Source organism: Leuresthes tenuis, unplaced genomic scaffold, assembly GCF_036924035.1.
Source record: "Leuresthes tenuis unplaced genomic scaffold, fLeuTen1.0.hap1 SCAF_4, whole genome shotgun sequence".
NCBI classification, from domain to species: Eukaryota; Metazoa; Chordata; class Actinopteri; order Atheriniformes; family Atherinopsidae; genus Leuresthes; species Leuresthes tenuis.
This window is the reverse complement of record NW_027325358.1, coordinates 11,829,218-11,847,573: the sequence shown is the minus strand read 5'-3', so window position 1 is coordinate 11,847,573 and position 18,356 is coordinate 11,829,218. Positions and strand designations below refer to the sequence as shown.

The 18,356-nt window shown below is 39.9% G+C and overlaps 1 protein-coding gene across 1 annotated transcript in view; it reads right to left on the bottom strand.

Moving 5' to 3' along the window:
* Positions 1–3,460: 3,460 nt before the first annotated feature.
* Positions 3,461–18,356, bottom strand: part of LOC140305637 (E3 ubiquitin-protein ligase SMURF2-like) — a 50,096-nt gene continuing 35,200 nt past the window's right edge. The window contains exons 11-20 of the mRNA XM_072384586.1: positions 18,136–18,189; positions 10,557–10,770; positions 7,992–8,095; positions 7,751–7,865; positions 7,216–7,394; positions 6,866–7,003; positions 6,596–6,716; positions 6,254–6,455; positions 5,832–5,907; positions 3,461–5,199 (exon numbers count right to left, since the gene is read on the bottom strand). Coding sequence (XP_072240687.1) covers positions 5,100–5,199; positions 5,832–5,907; positions 6,254–6,455; positions 6,596–6,716; positions 6,866–7,003; positions 7,216–7,394; positions 7,751–7,865; positions 7,992–8,095; positions 10,557–10,770; positions 18,136–18,189 — 1,303 coding nt within the window. The 3' untranslated portion in view covers positions 3,461–5,099. The remainder of the gene's footprint in view (positions 5,200–5,831; positions 5,908–6,253; positions 6,456–6,595; positions 6,717–6,865; positions 7,004–7,215; positions 7,395–7,750; positions 7,866–7,991; positions 8,096–10,556; positions 10,771–18,135; positions 18,190–18,356) is intronic.

Sequence of the window (18,356 nt, the reverse complement as noted above, 5' to 3'; positions counted from 1 at the left end):
CCACTCTCACATGATGAATGGAAGACTTGATACAATCAGTTGGTTTCCTTAGCTTGGCAACTTATTTTTTTTAAATAACATATTAATATAGTTTTAAGGAATATGACATAATTAGGTAATACTGAATTGAGCTGGATCTTTAAAGTGCCTTTAGCTGACTTCCATTGTGAATCGGTGCGATGAATTAAAAAAGCGGACAGAATAAACATAAATGCACAGTCATGTAGGTTCCATAAGTAAAACATCTTCAAGTGTTTCTTTCATCTCCGCTTGAACTCTGTAAACTTTGACATAAAATGCACCTACAGGGAACATGACATTTCACGAGATAGGTTCATGCAGAGGGATAAGTGAAAAGCATATAGTTCCCCCATACATATTCAGCCTTCAGATGTCCTCAATGCGCAAATGCTTCCAGGACGGTATATGTCTGCTGTATTTGATAACTTTTCACGGGTTCTCTGAGCACATTGATTTCCTAAAGGCGAAAGCATAATTCAGCAGATGAAACATGTCAAGTGTTTACGGTTTTCCTCAAAATGTGCAGGTTAAGAGAGACTTAAAACTCCAGAAAGCTGTCTCCACACGAGAAGAGTTTTGATGTTTTTTAGACTATGCTTTACTGCTAAGTCACAAAATAGGTAAATAAAAAATAAATAACCAATCAATAAGACCAAAACAACCTGTGTGATGCATTTTATTAGTGACAACAGATGGTGTATTTACGCTTGCAATGTTTTGATTAGGCATTGACATAGGCTACTACTCACTTGCGTCACTCACAGAAGTCCGACACCAGTTAATCTCGAATACCAGCCCAGGTCATTTGATGTGAAGTTGTCATAACCATCTAAGTTAAATTCTGTGGTAACGATTGTAATATTTTCAGGATTATAACTCAAGGCACAAATAACTTTATCAAGATCTAAGAAAAGCAAACGATACAACTCAGAACAAATTAAGTAACAGGTTATTACTCACTATTTCAGGAGAAATATAGCTAAATCGGCATCTGTCTTGCATCCTGTTTCTGCTCTGATCTTTCTCCATTGATTGAATGCAGGGCCAATGTTTATTCTGGTCTTGTCTCCGACTCGTCCACTTTCCCTCTTTCTTCTTTTCGCTTCCTCTGACAGCCATTTCCTTGGTCGCGTTGCCACATCTGCCATCTATGTAAGTGTTGTGTGAGCAACAAAGTAAAATGCAATTCTCGCGAGACAGTTGCCGGGCAGGGAACCACAGATGTGAACTACAGTAATTAAATCTCAGACATTCCAGGGCAGTTTTGATCCCGGGAATGTGCACAATGAATCTTAGTGTGCCATAAAAGTTTTTTTTTAAAAAAGCACCAGAAGCAATTAAAGTTAAGGTTTCTCTGACTTAAGTTATTTGTTTTGTGTGCAATTGTAGACCTCAAACACCTCAAATTCTCAATACATTTTAATTTGCCGCATGTTGTCCTTTAACTGCTTGGTTAAAAATATTTCTTTACCACACTGGATGGAGGGAGAAGCAGCAGAAACATGGCAGGATAGATAGGCCTGTAATTGGAGGCTCTTAGATATTTGTCTCCATGTCCAATCTATTGTATTCCCTTTAAATCTCTGGGTGCTTGTTTATGAGAAATTAAGCCATCTAAGCATTGGATTTGAAGCCATTATTGTAGTTGCTTCCATGAGAGTGAACACCGGGCAACATTGTAGGAAGATTCTGCTTTGCGTTCACCTTTCTGCATTTTTTAAACTTTATTCCGTTTAGATTTGATCAAAATGTGCATCGATGGTTGCCAATTTACTGTGTAGCAGGTAGTTTATCCAGATTACTGAAGACGTACCTACTGTTACTTACAACATGACACACAAAAAAATCTGTCTTTGAGTGTTGCAGCAGCACAAAAAGACAATAATACATGAGGTTCTATAAAACATACTGCTGTTAGGTCCAAACAGCATAGTTTTATTGCTCAGCTTTCTGCAAGGCTATAAGAAGTTTCTCACTTTGCGTCTTTATTGTCAATATGTACAAGTGTCAGTTACAAACTCACAGAGCAGCTGATATGGAAACTATGACCAAATGTACTGTTATAATAAATACAAAAAACATACAGAATTTCAAAGAAAATGTGGTGCCATTAAAAAAAAAAAAAAAAAAAATTTTAATTGGTTTTGCATTGAATTCAATCAAAGCCATTAACACACGCGCGTCCACACACATGAATTTGCACATAAAATTTGGAATTAACCCGTTAAGACCTTTAGGGCCTTCACATAAGACGTGTGCATTACACTCGCATTGCGTCAGGTTTTAACAGGTCAAAGCTTGGGGCAGTTTGCCAAACATTCGACAGCTTCTTGTTGTCTGGAACCAGTTAAAAACCTTCACTGACATTCGCAATTTTTCACCGGAGCTGGCCTTCAGTTTATTCCGATCAGAGCGGACAAATCTCTTTATATCACAGACTTGTTGATTTAAAGGGAAAGTTTGTTAAGACTGATCCATTTTGGCATTTAAACTGAGGAACCAGTTTCAGTTTCAGTTTGTAGAAATTGCAGAAAACGTCTGCACTGAAGACTGAACCAGCCAGAGAAACAACAGAGCAACAAAGGGCAGAAGTGAACTGTGTGCTCAGGACAAACATACATGTGTGTGCATTACGGGTGTATGTACATATACTGTATATGAATTCTACATACAAAAAAATATATATTGAAAAAAAAAAAAAAAAAAAATCAGTCCAATAACTATTTGGTAAATAGAAGGAAGTGTTGGATTATAAATTCAAGGCCATGTATGCATGTGTGCAACAAAAAAAAAAGAAGAACAACACTTGTCTACACTTCTCTTCCATATCAGAGTGAACTTATTAAAGATCAAATAAGTTATCTGCAACTGTACAAGGACCACAATTCAGATGTATTCTTTTGTTTTTGTCTCATGACCCGAAAATAAAAAATAAAAAAAAGACGATGTCGATGATCTGCAGCGACAAACAAAATGATTCAAGGTCGCAAATAAATGCAGGCAGTAAGTACATTTGTATATATATGTGAAATTAATATTTGCCAAGTCAAAAAAAAAAAAAAGGTTTTCCGACAATTAAGCAAATAAATAGTCTTTATTTCTCAAGAATCCATTCATGCAGTGGATGTGTTTTTTTTTTGTTTTTAATAATGGATGGAGGCTCTGTTGACGGAGAAGAAGCAGCTCCTCACCGCTGCCTCTCTGGTTTTCAGTGACACTTCATTTTGGTTTCCCTGTGCAGCATCCAGGAGTCCAGCAGCAGTCAACCCGCTGCATCGGCAGCTCTGAGGATTCATTTATTCTCTCTAAAACTCGTGCTGATAGAAACAGAAAGCTGGTGTTGTGCAATAATATCGTCATCTATATCATTTGGTGTTCGGTGTTACCCTCCCCACCCACCCACCACCACCCTCCTCCTCCTCCTCCTCCTCCTCTTCTCCTCTTCTCCCAGAGCAGCAAATACTCATCGCCTTCACCTATGAATCTGGGCCTTTGTTAACAAGTGAAAAGCCAAATCAAAATGTCACTTTAAACTGCCAAAGGTTTACACTATTATGGAGGCAGGACTGCTAAAATATAGTTTCCTCGTGTATGAGCATAATGTATGATTAAAAAAGATTTACCAAAACATTAAAAAAAAAAAAAAAAAACAAGAAGAGGACAGCTTCACCTGAGAATGCTAAGAGGTCTGTGACAGACATCAACATGCTTTCATTTAAACTGAACAGGGAACAAGCAACAATATACAAAATAGCTATGTATTTGTACATATATACTCAGAAAATAACAAGTCTATAGATACTTTTTACTCCGTGTATTTCTAATGTGTATGCAAGCAAAAGAAATCTGATCATTTTAGTCTAACATAAAGGAAGCACTCCCGCCGTCACCGCTCAGTCTGTAAAGTGCTCGTAAGTGTCACAAAGAAGGAAAACTTGAACTGATGTGGCTGAGAAAAGTCATCTGCACTGAATCTTTTTTTTTTTCTTTTTCTTTTTTCTTTTTTTAAATCAAACCTCGTCCTGCGGACAGATGTGCCTTTCTCACATTTGATCTGACATTGTGTGTGCAGGGTAAAGCCTCAGTGGATGTCATAGTGCTGAATACAAAGGTGTGACTATGAGCCAGGATCAAACAGTGAAGTTCAATCAGCTGTGCAGTGAGATGTAGGAAACTGAGTGGGTGGAAGTGAAGGGCAACTGCACCATGTCTACTTGTACATACATGCAGACACATACAGACAAGAGATGCGGCTAATTATGGAAAATAAAAAAACCTTCTGTGTCACCAGAGTCCGTCCCCAAAAACACCACAAAGTCTTAGGGATGCTCCTAAATAAACGTTAAGGACCTCCACCTTCGGATGATATGGTCACTTTTCAGATTATATGGTTGTACAGGTACAAAAAGACTGCTGGTGGGAAAAAACTAATTATGGATTGCGGTTTGAAAAATTTTCTAAATTTGAGTTCAATCGTCACTCGAAAGATGGTACATGGCATTTTAGAATGAAACCCTTCAAATATCAATGCATAACACTGAGGTAGGATGAATTCATGCTGCTCCTAACAAGATGAAGAACACCAACTGTGCCGCCACGACAACTACAAGGTGTTTTGGTTGAGGTTAAGATGGCTACTGAGGGAAAGATATGGCTACCTGCAGTGTTAACGATTCAGTAGCATGACATAGATCAGTCAGTAAAAATTTCTAAACTAAATAGTGAATCATGTTTGTCAAGTGACTTAAGAAGAATTTTTAAGCAAACAATTTCTGTAACATGTTGAACTGTAAACTGATAATGTTTCCTAATTCAATTTGATCGGGAAATTCTATCCTGACGGTAAGAAGAAAGAAAAGGAAAAAAAAAATAAAGACGTAAAACTAAACCAAAAAATACAATGATGGGATGACCCTGTAGCAGCTGTTCAAACAGATATTAATGAGGGGAGACGTGGACAGCGGGGAGGGAAGAGGAAGATTCAATGCTCTGAGAGAGTCCATCGCACGGTGCTGTGACCAGAAGTTTTTCAGGATCCTACACGTGTTTATATGGAAACGCTCTCTCCGACACGGCTCTCATTCCACCGCGAAGCCGCATGTCTCCTCAATCGCTGTCAGTAGCTTGTCGTATAGTTTGTCGTAGCTCTCGTAGGGAGGAATGTCGATCCGGTTGAAACTAGAAAAAGAAAGAAAGCATTCGCATAAATAACAGCCAAACGGGTAACACGGACTGGCCTTTTTCACGAAAAGCATTTGGGCAGGTCACAGCAGGGAATTCAGTGGTGTTTAAAGGCAGTGAATCTTTAGGTTTCACCTCATTTGATTCAACACTATTCTCATTTCACTACAGTAGAATCAGGTTATCTGTCCGGAGCTAAAGATCCTGCACACACCAAACAGTCTGAGAAATCAGTTCCTCCAAAAGATTAATATGTCATCAGTATAGAATCCTAAAGAGATGAGCAGTTAACTATCTCAAAGATAGAAAAAAGGTATTTAGTATTCAGATTTTTCTCATTTCTTAATCAAATCTGAGTTTTAGTTTCTATACTAACAGTTGTTTTGTTTTTTTTCCACTAACATCGCTTTTTGATGCAACTTATACACTTAATGATGGCTGAATTCCATTTCGCTTCAGTTTCAGAATACTAGTATTGATTATGATGGCTTGCTGTGACTCTGTTAAAGCTTACTGGGATATTTGAAGAGAACAGAACCATAATTTATGTCAATAAGGCCTGTAATTCCTACACTTGATTTAAACAAAAAGCTGACAGGAAGAAAATTCCCTCCTTTGTTGAAACGCACCAGGTGTGGGCTTTGGGCAGATTATTGGTGTTGGCATCAATCTGATGAATGGTGAAAAGTCGGGGTCCTGCAGCACCTGCAACCACAACACAATCAGGATCCATCTGGTGCAGCTTAGTTTGACATTCTACTAAAAAACTGTATTTAATTAAGATCGGGCCATTTCATCACAGCAAAGATTAAATAAATTGCTTTCAAAGCATTCAAACATATTAAAATGTAAACAGAATTAGTTGCGACAGTCTCATGGGTCCTGTTTTTCATTAGAATTTGAGCAAAAGAGAAAGGTTAGTGAAAAATAAAGATTAAAAGAAAATAAATAAATTCCCCCAAGGCCTGTGGAACAGAAACTAAGCCAGAAATGGGGGTGGACCTCAGCTTTCTAATGTTTGACTGAGAAATGCAGGAGTCAGTTTAAGTACCCTGTAAAGCCTTGAAGCCTTGCAGTGGAACTCTTGATGAGCCAGTGACAAACTGCAGCAGCCGGGCCCTCCTCTCCTCGTCGAATGACTCCACGGCTTTCCAAAACCATTTGACAATGTTGGTGTCTGGGGTGCAGTGCTTCAGACGGGTGTTTGACTTCCAGTCAGCGATGTCGATCTTTCCCAGGCCGCACACTATCAGCTGGAAGCAGAGCCAAACTTTTAGGTCAGCTCAGAAAACATTTCACAACAAAAACTCCGAGCGAGTTTTTAGAAAACAAAGACGAACAATAAATGACTGTTTTGAGTTTGTGAGCTTTAAAGTGGGAACGTGTGTCGTACCTCCAGTTCCTTCTCGTCAAAGGCTTTGAGAAGATGCTGTGGGATGACCTCATTGAAACCTTTCTGCAGAGCTAAAAACTGAGCCTCAATGCCATGAAGGAAACGCCAGTTCACATACAACCTGCAGAGAGTGTTGAGTGTTTATGAAACGGTGGAGACAAACACATCATCTTCATGCTGAATTATTGGCAATGCGACAGGAAAGTGGGAATGTGGTGCGTCCGTGCTATTGCTACGCCCTTGTCTTGGTGTGTGCATCCCATTCTGTACCTCACATACTCCTTCTTGGTTTCCTCCGTCACAGGGATGCTCTTCCCGTTGGGCTTGAGCTCATGTGGGATGATTTCACCGTAGGCGTTGTGCTCTACACAGAAAGTGTGGTCCAGGACGCCAGTAATATCGTTGTCCCTATGCAGAAGGCAGGAGACAGACACTTATTAGATGGCTTGACTACACAAAAACAACACAAACTTCATAAAAGTCTGTGGGTGAACAGCACGTATGCATTTTTTCCCCCGTCTCTCTAAATTCTCCCAAAAGAATTTCCTCAAGGCATCTGTAAAAATTGCTTTCACAAAAAAAAAAAAACTTAAACACAAGAGCTGGATAAAGTGTCTTACAGAATCCAAACCAGACTGTTGTGGAGGTCGGGGTCGACAGATTCCATGTCATCCAGCGTGATCGGTTTTCCCAGCAGCTGTTTGTAGAAGGGCAGAGTGAAGCCTCCGTCAATGTAGTGGCCATGAAACACCGCCATGCCCATGATGCGACCCACAAAATGGAAATATGACAGGTGCTCCTGCAGATTAAAAAAAGGATATTAACACGCAGACAGTTTTCATTAATACGGACTCAGTCAAAATAAAACAACAAATACAATCAAATTACAAACATTTCCAAATCAAATTATGGTACAAAGAAAGGCATGGCAACAAATCTCTAATAAAGTCTTTTTAATCCACATGAAATGGATATCAAGTAGTCAGTCAAGCAATTTACTGAACCATGAAGAAAAAAACAATAAACCTTATACGACTCTAGTTTGAGCATTTCAACATGTCAGTATGCTCCAACTTCTACATAAACAGGTGCCATGTCTCATCTTCCATCACAAGTCTACCAGAAGGTATGAATACAATGCAAAATGACTCATACAGGGTTGACCGCAGAGTCTGGGTTAATCTGTAGGGTGTAGATGTCATCTCTGGAGTACTGGAACAGGCCATAGTAGGGGTTCAGCATCTCATGCGATAGCAGGTATAACCACTCCCTAACACACACACACACACACACACACACAGGAATCAAGTGTGGAAATGTGGTTCAAATCAGAGCCTTACAAGCATAAATTAACATTTGATGCAACCACTTAAAAATAAATAATTAAACACATTACCTTGCTACACCTCCATAATCCAGTCCCTCTTCTCCTCTGAATTTGATCATCAGTCTTTTCCAAAGGTCTTTTGGGCGCATCTTCATCACCTGCCGGTATGACTCCTACGATTCAGTACAAACAGTAAAATTAGGATTGTTCGATGATTTGTATGAAACTATGATCTGGGTCAAAAGGTCTCTCTTGCATAAGGTGGGTAGTGGTAGTGCTCCAGTATCTGTGTGTGTGTGTGTGTGTGTGTGTGTGTGTTACATGGTGTGCAAAGTAATGTAACTGCTACAAAAGGAAACACAGGGTAGCTGAGGATGTGTGGGATGGCCTCTGCAAAGAGACTGCACTTTGGGTTTTTGGAGATAAAAAAGGTGACCTTAACCCTGAATGGATCTGTTTTCGTCTTACTCCATCACACGTTTCCTATTGATTCACTAAAAAAATACAGTTTCCTTTCTGCATAATGCAAGAGTCGTCTGTCCATCTTTCCTCTGACAGCAGAGACTCAGAGGCCACCCTAAGGGAGCGATTTCCTGCCACATCGACAGCACATGCTGTAAAGAGTCTCTCAGAGGATGCTTCCAAACATGCACACATTCTGACACCTCTACATGTTACTGAGCCTCAAGGTACATGAGGCAGAAGTTCACAGCCAGGCCATCGAAAACAAATGCGTGTCAAAACATGACTAAAGAAGGTCACAGTAAGAAAGTCAGTAACAACAACACCAATAAAAGGACAATCCTTACGAAACAAGAAAATCATATCTGAACCAAATCAAACTAAATTTTAATTTAAAGGCATAAAAGGTTTGTCTCTACTGTTGGCTGAATTACCAGCTTAAAGGACTACTTTATGTAACAGTGAGAGCAGCTGAAAGATGTTTTTTCCTTTCTCCTGTACTGCACCTATACTGTACATTTAGGTCCAGCTTCAAACCGGCAGCTTGGCGTGCTGAACCACCAACTTTTCTGCAGCGGTGCTGCCGTGGCTCTGCTACTGCCTGCACAATCTTTTTACACACTGATGCCTTTGTCGATGGCTGTAAATACACATATTTTTGTGTAATCCATTAGACATAAAAAGATTGTAACTTGAGATCAGTCACTGGTGACTGGTCTGGGAATGAAAGAAAATCATCATCAGGTAATAATGAATTTTTAATGCCTATGACATTTTGCAGGCACTGAAACGACAGTGAAAGGTCAATCCGATGACCATTCAGCTAAGTATTATTCTGAGAACTGGCTCACAAGAAAAACAGGCAGCATGTCAAACCACTAGATGGCATGAGGCTGCAGCATAGCTGGAGCTGCAGCTGAGACGTGAGTTTCATGCAGCTAATGTGGATGCTCTGATCTGTAAACATGGAAGCAGAAGCGAAAATCGTAACGTTCCGTTCACGCCAAGCTGGCACCGTCAAACAAATAAGAAAAACAGAAGAGGAGTAGCCACAAGTACGGCAGCACTTACAAAGACATGGCTCTACTTTATCTGCCAAATTAAAAAAAACTTGTCTTAAACAATAAAAACATTAAAACATGCATAAATAATTAACGAGGATCCAGTGTGTGGGCACAACAATTAAAATATTACAACAAAAAGTTATACGATAATGAATTAGATTTCCCGACTATGTCAGAGAGCAGGGATTCACCTTCAATGTGTGTCTGAACTTATTAGAAGCATTAAAAGGTAATGGGGGGGTCATTTGAAGTACAATAAAATATCAGCTCGCGGCACACACTGCTGGTGGTAATCTGCACCGATGGTTCGTGCACCAAAACCTCAAGCAGATCTGCAGAGCAGGTTTTCACACTTGACTTCCTCCTTCCACAGCTGTCACGTCAAAGCAAGATGAAGTCATAGTTTTCATAGCTCAGCTTGTAGTTATGAACTTATGTCTGGCCACAAATACTTGCCACTGCTGTCTTCACTCCTTTTCTTGCCTGCTCCACCCCCTCCCCCCATTACTTTAGTTGCTGAAATCACTCAGAAAGAATGCTTTTGCCTCAGCTGAACAAATGATTGGGAGAGCAAGACAAAAAAGGAGTCAAAAGAGAGGAGGAAAGAAACAGAAATATAGCTTTGTGGTGTTGTGAAGGCCACTCTGTTTCTGTGTTTCTCTGGAAGTTGTGAAGCAGTTCTGTGCACTGGTTCTGTGCTGTCCAGGGTGATTTCTGAGGCGCGTCATAAACAAGTAAAAAGAAAATCATTTCATATGCAAAGATCTGTGTTTGTGAGGATTACTCTAATGTACTGTAATGTATCCTCTGTTTTAGCAATTCATTTGTTAGCTTTCAGCCACTTTTAGACGTTTTACAGACATTTTCTTTTATGGTTTAAAGCACACCAACAGTTTTACGTAAGATTTTCATGTTTCGAATTGTCACAAAAAATTTTTTGATCAAAGCTCCATAAGTGAAACATAAGGTGCATGGCAGCTTGTAATTGGTGAACATAGAGAGAGGACGTGATTATGTTGCTTCTGAAGATGTGTAACTGTTTTTCAGACTATTAAAACATTGTAGAATTATCACCACGTGTGAGTGTTTGTGAGAAAGGGTCTTTTACCTCAAAGATCTCCTCACGGCTGACCTCGATGCGGCAGTGGCCAGCCTGTGGTTGGTGCTGAGAAAGCTCCTGTCGAAGGATCTTCAGCTTCTGCACCAAGTCTCTCTTGTATTTGGGCACTGTCAGGCACTCCGCCTCTTCAGGTAACTGAGCCGGGGACAGAGCTTGCTGAGGGGCACCAGGACCACCCTGGTCCTTCAGCTGAGTTGGATGGCTAGAGTGAGAAAAGGTGGGCGAGGGCAGATGGAAAATGAAGAGTAAATAATGGATGAAGGGGAGAGGAAACAGTGTAACAGATGGAGCAAGATAAACAAGGCATGAAAAGGTAAATGTGGGACATGAAAGAAGGGCCGGGGAAAAGACCGGAGAATGTTGTCGGTCAGTGTGACTCACCGCTCACTTAGACACTTACAAAAGTTTGACCAAAGCTGCTCTTTACTTCCAAAATATCTAAGCTGATTACAACTGTGTGACCACACTCATTTACTGCTTTGATTCTGTTGAAGGCAATAGAGATATACAAATATAGAAGAATGTGTTGTAAAGGGAATTCCCGAATCCTTCCATCTCACATGACCTGGGGAGTTTTGTAAGAAATTCCCTCTCTAGCCCTCAAACTCCCCAATGGTCTTGAAGCAAAGAGCACTAAACGGAGCCCTAAGCCCGGAGTAAATCTGATCCAGACCTGTGAACAGACAGGCCTTTTGACAAGACATTTGGTAAATATCACCACCAGGAAAGACACAGAGGGGGAGATAAACCCAAAGTAAACAGAAAGAGAGACAAACACACATAGAGGAAGAGAAAATGTACAATGGAGAGAGGCAAAAGCAAAGCTGGCGCCTCTGGCGAGCTCAAGTGAACAGATAAGTTGTGTTTTCTGGTTCTCTCCATCACGCTTTTCCAAATTCAGCAACTGTTTTTTTTTTTCTTTTAATTCCCTCTAAATCATTACTCCTGCTGTGTGACTGTGTCTGTCTCCAGTCCATGACATTTATACTTCCTGTCTAACGGCTAAAGAAGCACACAGCCCGGGTTAATTCCTTGTAGGTACACCTGTCCATCATCTGACCACTGGGGCCACCACCTTTCCTCGTGTTTTGAGGTGAAACAAAGTTTGTTGCAGCCTCGTTTTGTAGCTGCTCGCTTTTCACAACAACACGGCCATTTGTACGAAAGGGCGAGTGCGCGAAGCAATTCAATATAATGAATTTAACGACTGACCTTTATCCCATTTTGCGCTCATGCCCTTCTGGGCTTGTAAGAAAGAATCAGATACAATCTGGACAAAGGTGAGCCTTCTAGTTCTGGCCTCCTCCAGACCACACTGTGGTGTTGGTGGTGAAAGGCCTGGGTGGGCCTCGTAAAAATACAATCTTTCTCTTCAGCAGGACACCAGCCCTCATTTTCCCTCGAGGAGACGCTGAGCCAGCAGAAGACTTCTTTAAAAGAGGCTACTGTCCTCTGCTGGGAGTGGAGTGTCAAGGCTGCTGTAGGCCAGACAAAGGCAGCACACCAAGAGGCCTGAATTAATATATGAAGGAAGGAGGGGGCCTTTAAGTCAGCAGCACATAGCCATCCACTCGTGCCAGCATTTGTATGCTCGGGTTCACTGGCTCAGTGGGTTGAAAATGGCCTATCTATCCATTTGGGCTCTCCAAACTAAACGGGTGCAGTGTTTCTCCAGTGTATCCCTGTATAATCAAGTCCACAGCTATTTATTTTACTGGCAGGCACTGGGGCTCCTAGCATGTCAAAGAAAGGGAAAGACTGCAGCAGAGCAGTCTTGAAAACCACTTTAGGAAGGAGGATGGCAAGAAAAGATGCCTCAGAACAAAATGGAACGATTTCCTGTTGGCTAGAAGACTCAAGAACCATATAATAAAGAGTAATTTTAGCGCACTCTTTTTTCAGATGGTACAGTGTAATTAAAAATATTTTTCAACATAGTTAAGCGTTTCTAGTTTCCAAATGGGAAGAGCTCTACATATCTGATGGTAAATATAGAAAATACTTGCAGAGAAAAGAATGAAGTACTTTTCCAAACCAAAAAGAGAAATATTGCTTGTGTGAAATATTAAGACTAGACGAGAGTAAATACCGGAATTCAGACAAAGAGAGTAGGATTGTATCATTGTTACTCCAAGGCAGAAGGGATAGGAAACAGAGGCAGTAAAAAGAAATGAAGGTGCAAACATTTGCCAGAGCTGGACGACCCACACTCAAACCTCCAGACTCAGTAAAGGCCTCCATACTCGTCCAGTGTTTGCTGTGTGTGTCCATTAAGACTGCACTTCCAGGGTTGTAGCTGAGAAAGTGTGTTTGCTTCTTTCACACAGCAGCTGGCTCAGGTGGGGTGTAATCAGTGTTTGCTAAGTATAGTGGTGTTAAAGCCACACCAGCCACCTCGACACCACCCTGCCCATTGAATCAAAGGGTCCTTTAGGAGTCTGCTCTTTTCACTTACCCAAAATACAGAGGGACCAGAGAGAAAAAACTAAAAATACCAGTAAAAGCGTGACCTCTAACATTCTTCCCAACTGCAAAGCTCCCACATCTGCACTGTCTTAAAACTACATAAATTACAGGAAACCAGATGCAGACAGATTGTGGTAACGAAAGTGACTACCGAGAAAAATGTGTCACTCTTGTAGAAACTTTCAAAGAATAAAAGATTTGCTAAATGTTGCACTACTGATGACAATGGTTCAATGAGAATTCTGTGCACACTTTCCAGCAGATATTATGACCTAACCAACAACAAGCAGAAATAAAACTATATATACAGCATAAGAGGGCTCAAAGAAAGTCTATGTTGACTATAAAGTGCATGAAAATAGAGCAAAGGACATTTGTTAGTGAAGTAAAAAGTATATATATTTATATTTTGTAATGGGGGAAGAATTTAACACATCATCCAACGTGTGCTCCTCTGTTCGCGCTTATACATTCTGTCTTTTAACAGACCGCATACAGACTGAACTTTTCCCTCGATATATATATATATATATATATGGTTTAGACAGCTGGCACTGACTGAACTTTTAAGTGACAGGTAAATATTACACATATATGTGGGATGTTTTTGCCAACCCAACAGTTAGCATTTCTATTCATTTTTCACAGGGTAAATACACCAGACATATATATTGTACCAAACACAATCAGCACCTCTTAAAACATCAATGCAAATATTGATATAAATGTCATGAAGATTTACAGCTCGGTTGGGAAAATACCTACTGATGCCCACTGAATCTAATTCCAGCAGCCCCTAAAAATACCCTCAGCAAACACTGATGTAATCTTTCAGACATACAGTTTGTGCTGGTGTGAGGGAAGAAGCTAAGTATGTGAGAGACAGTGTGGCACACCGCAGTAATGCAGCTGTGTCTGACTGTCTGACAATTCAAGGCCTTCATCGGTCGAGGTCAAAGGCAACAGGGCTGTCTAAGTCATATTCAAATCAAGTGCCCCAGAGGATCAGGAGACTGAGGTGAAAACTGGAGACACGGTGTCGAAATGCGTAATCTGTTCAATGCATCTAAGCTTGCAGACAAAACACAAACTGTTCGTGAGCGAAGGGTGAAAAAAACAATGAACAAAAAAATTGGGGAAAGTTGTCCAGAGCCAATCGAGAGCAAGTTTTTTTTATTCTTTGGAAAGCCATTTAAGACATTGAAGTTGAGTTTTTCAAGGACGAAGCTGAGGTGAAGGATTATTAAAAGTGGAGCACAGTAAATCATTGATGAACTTGATAAGAGCAGCCACTTTGGAACGTAGCGTGAAAGTGACAACGAAAATAAATTAAATCACATTTCTTAGAACAATGCAATGCCTATTTGAGGGGGCACACAGCTGGTTGCTAACTCCAAGAGCAGATAGCAAAGGTTAGAAGTATCTAACCTTTAAGGTGAAGGCTTTTGGAAATGGAGGTATTTACAGAGTTTTAAAGGGACTTTTGTGGGTCGTGACTTAGTTCATTCATCAGTTGTGAAATCAGCTGTAAAGGTTGCCCTGTACATCACATCTGTCAGCAAACTATTCACCATTTCTATTTTCTTCCATTTCTATTTTCAGTCAACATTTATTTATTTTCAAGTCTCGTTCCTGATTTAATCAAGGAAAGCCAAAGTTTTGTCGCTGTTAACTGGTTTTAGTGGACGTCTTTGTTTTGTCTTTAACCACCTATTACACAGAAAGTCTACACAGAAGGTTTCAGAAACCTTTCTCCACAAATCAGAAACCATTTCAGAGCTGAAGAAAAGCAGACCCAAAGGTTGATGCCGTCATCCACATGTTTCACAGTGTCATTTGTTATGTGTTGCAAATATTTCACATAGTTTTGAGGGACTGGCTGGATTTTTTTTTTGTGCAAAATCTAGCTTTGGGTGTTTTTTTTTTAAATGAGAAAAGCTTAGTGTTACTGCTCCACCCCATGGCTCAGACACATGCAAAATATCTGTTCTCACACAAACAGCCTGTAGTTTCCAAAAAGTATTTTTCTGCTCCTTTGCTGTCGCTAAAGGACTTTTGGTGCCTTCTTTGACCAGTTTTCTCCTGTTTGTAGTAGCAACATGGTTGTCATAGATTTTCTCTCACAGTAGTCCTTGGTATATCGAATGCTTTGGATATTCTTTTGACCGATCCTGTTCATGATCTGAAAGCTCTTTGTATATCTTTGGTTTTGCAGTCAAACGACAAATTGTGAGAATCAATTCCCAGCAACATCTGACCTTTACTCAGTCTTTCATAGATGGCAAGTACCATTTGTCATGAAACCGTATACTTGTACTTGATTGATTCTGAACACAACTACATCTGGAAGTATAAAAGAGGGTGTTTTCACAGAATCTGTATAGATTGCGATTTTAATCATAATTATATTATTTAACAAATGAAAAACCTACTATTTATCAGTTGGCATAGTTTTTTTCTTCTTCTTTCTTTTGGCTGAATTTCTCTCATCTTCTATTTAAACTTACGGAATTCAATCAAAACGCAATCAATGCAGCTCTAACATTGGTATTGGCAGAAATTCAGCTTTTTAACTGCTATTGGCCAGTTGGCTAATAGGACAACATCAACTGACGTGTCACTTTTTTTTTTGCCCTGAAGATGAAGAGATTTTCTTACAGTTAATTGAAAATTAATAAATAAACTGTTGCTCTATGTAAGCAATGAAAAGTAATTGAGTTGGTAATGGTTAAATAAGTTAATTTTAAACTTTGTTTTTCTTTGTATGTGAAAAATTATTTTTAAAAAATTATACATTTCTATCAACTATCTTGTACTCATTCAAAGATGGTGTGATGGAGGCTGAAATGCTTACAATGCGTTTTTGGTAGTCTCCCTGGCATTATAAAGGACAAAAAAAATCAGTTGCTATGGAAAAATTAATATCTTTAACGTCAGCATTGGCCCAGAATTTCAGTGAATTCCAATATGAAGAAAGACAAAGCGGCCTTTTTGCTGACACCACACACACACCAGCACAAGGCGACATTTACTCTGTTGGTCCTGGGATCTGGATTCTCTAAAGTCACCGCCTTCAGCGTTTCTGTGTGGAAACAGCGCTGCATACCTGCAGGGTCGTCATGCTTGTCTCATTGAATTACGGTATGTGGGTGTTGGGTTAAATATTCTTAAATCCTGGTGTTGATTAAAGACAAAGGTCCTGACTCTGAGCCAGCACAGAGATTGATAACACATCTTGGAGCACAGCGGATGAAAACGGCAGAGGTGAACTAAAATAACTTTAGTAAGAAAGAAGATTTGCGAAACAACAGTCAGGAAGTACTTTGACTGGCTGTACTAGTTTCTCTTTGTATACCAGAGGCTTTGGACCTCAATAACAAAGTCAAACTTTTCTGATTTTTTTTTACAGTCATGGACATTTAAAATAAAACCGCTTGTTATACATACACCTGCTACTGTGACCTACGTATTTCTGTCTGCAAAGGTAGACACCTTCAGTTGAACCTCTTAATCCTGCATTATGTCTGTATTGTTGTTTCCATTTAGCAATTAAATTAAGAACCTATGGAGGGACGTGACTTTCTAAACTGTCCACTTCCATTCAGAGATCCCATCTTCACTAATGCAGTGAATTAGTCTTCAAGCAGAGGCTTTGATAACAGCTTTTGGTTGTGGCTGTTATAAAACTTGAAATTCTTTAACTAAAATTAGATTATTCTAATTATTTTTTGCCTTGACTTAAATCTTGAGCATCTTAAAATAACACAATTAACAAAACAATTTCAAGAGCCAAACTGCGCACCACACCAGTGGACCATCACATATCAAAGTCTTGTGAAAGTAAACTGTTGGATTTTCAGCTAGGCTCTCCAGATTTAGCTTTGTCTGCTGTGATCACAGTAATTCAAAAAGTAAAAAGGTAAATATTGTGCAAGGGCTTCTAATAACAGTTATATATGAATGTAACTAACATTTAAACAGTGCTATGCATTGCACATGCTGTGACTGGGAGGGCAGCCGAGCAATGTTTAAATTTGATTTGAATACATATTTACATGATAAAAAGCTGCATTACAAATTAAGAGCTTATTAATTCTGATCTTTTCAAAGTTCTGAAACTTCATCTGGACTCCATCAAATCTCTCCTAATAAGGAGCCAGACAAGCAGTTAATGACACTAAGGGGATAACATAGCTGAGCTTCAACTCCCAACCGGAGCCTGTTCGGACACATATGGATACTATTTAGCCAAATGACCTGATGTTGATTTCCCAAACATGTTTTTCGTGCCAGGCACTGTTATTCCAAGAAGTTTCAACAAAAAAAAAGAACAATAACGGAAAAATTTTGATGTGTCTCTTCTTCTAATGGCCTTCTCTTTTTCTAATATCTCCTGGGAGACCAAAGGTACCAGGCTCCTTCCTTTTTTTTTGGTTTTCATTTTTGTCCATGTGATTTCCTTGCATACATGAGAATTTTTGACATTTTTTTCTGGTTGTACTTTTATGTAAGCTGACTGCATCCTTCAGGGAGGATAAACGAACTGGTGCTAACCTAACCGTAGCTGCAGCTGTGCTAACGCATGTTTAGTAAATCTCTGTGTGGGGTCTGCATTACAAGTCCAGCTTCAACAAGGTCAGCTGCCTCTGAGCTGATCGTCAGTGAAGGCAGGTTGTTGATGAAAAGCACAAACTGACAGTCCCTGATATGGACAAGCGCTTAGAGAGCATGTGTGTGTGCATGTGTGCTGAACTTGAATGACATCCACATGAAAGTTAACCTTGAGAAGAATGTGCATGTATTTAAAATAACAGTCACAGACTAGATATTCCTATTTGGAAAACTGTGACAGTCAGCATTTCTCTCATAATATTGTTACTGTGTGTGTGTTGTGTGTGTGTGGTGTGCACTTGGGAACTAAAACTGATTTGTACAGACTTCTGGGGTAAGTATGAAAACATCTGATTGCATTGTTCATATGCACGTTACAGACCATGTCCAGCCATGCATAATTTATTATCTGCATGCAATTATGTGAACTCACATGTCCGTCTGTACAACTGTGTGTGTGCATGTGTGTGTGTGTGTGTGTGTGGGTTACCTGAGGTTAGTGTTTTGGCTGTCCGTGGCCACACGGGAACCATTTGGACTTGGGCTGCTTGAGAAAACAGGAGGAGAGAAGGGAAGAGAAGACCGAGAAAAACAAAAGGGGACAGCAGGAGAAAAGGGCATAACAGAGAATGTGAATGACATGGAAGAGGATTGGAACATTGAAAACAGAGATGTGATTAAAAGGGAACAGAAGGAGGACAGATGGGACAA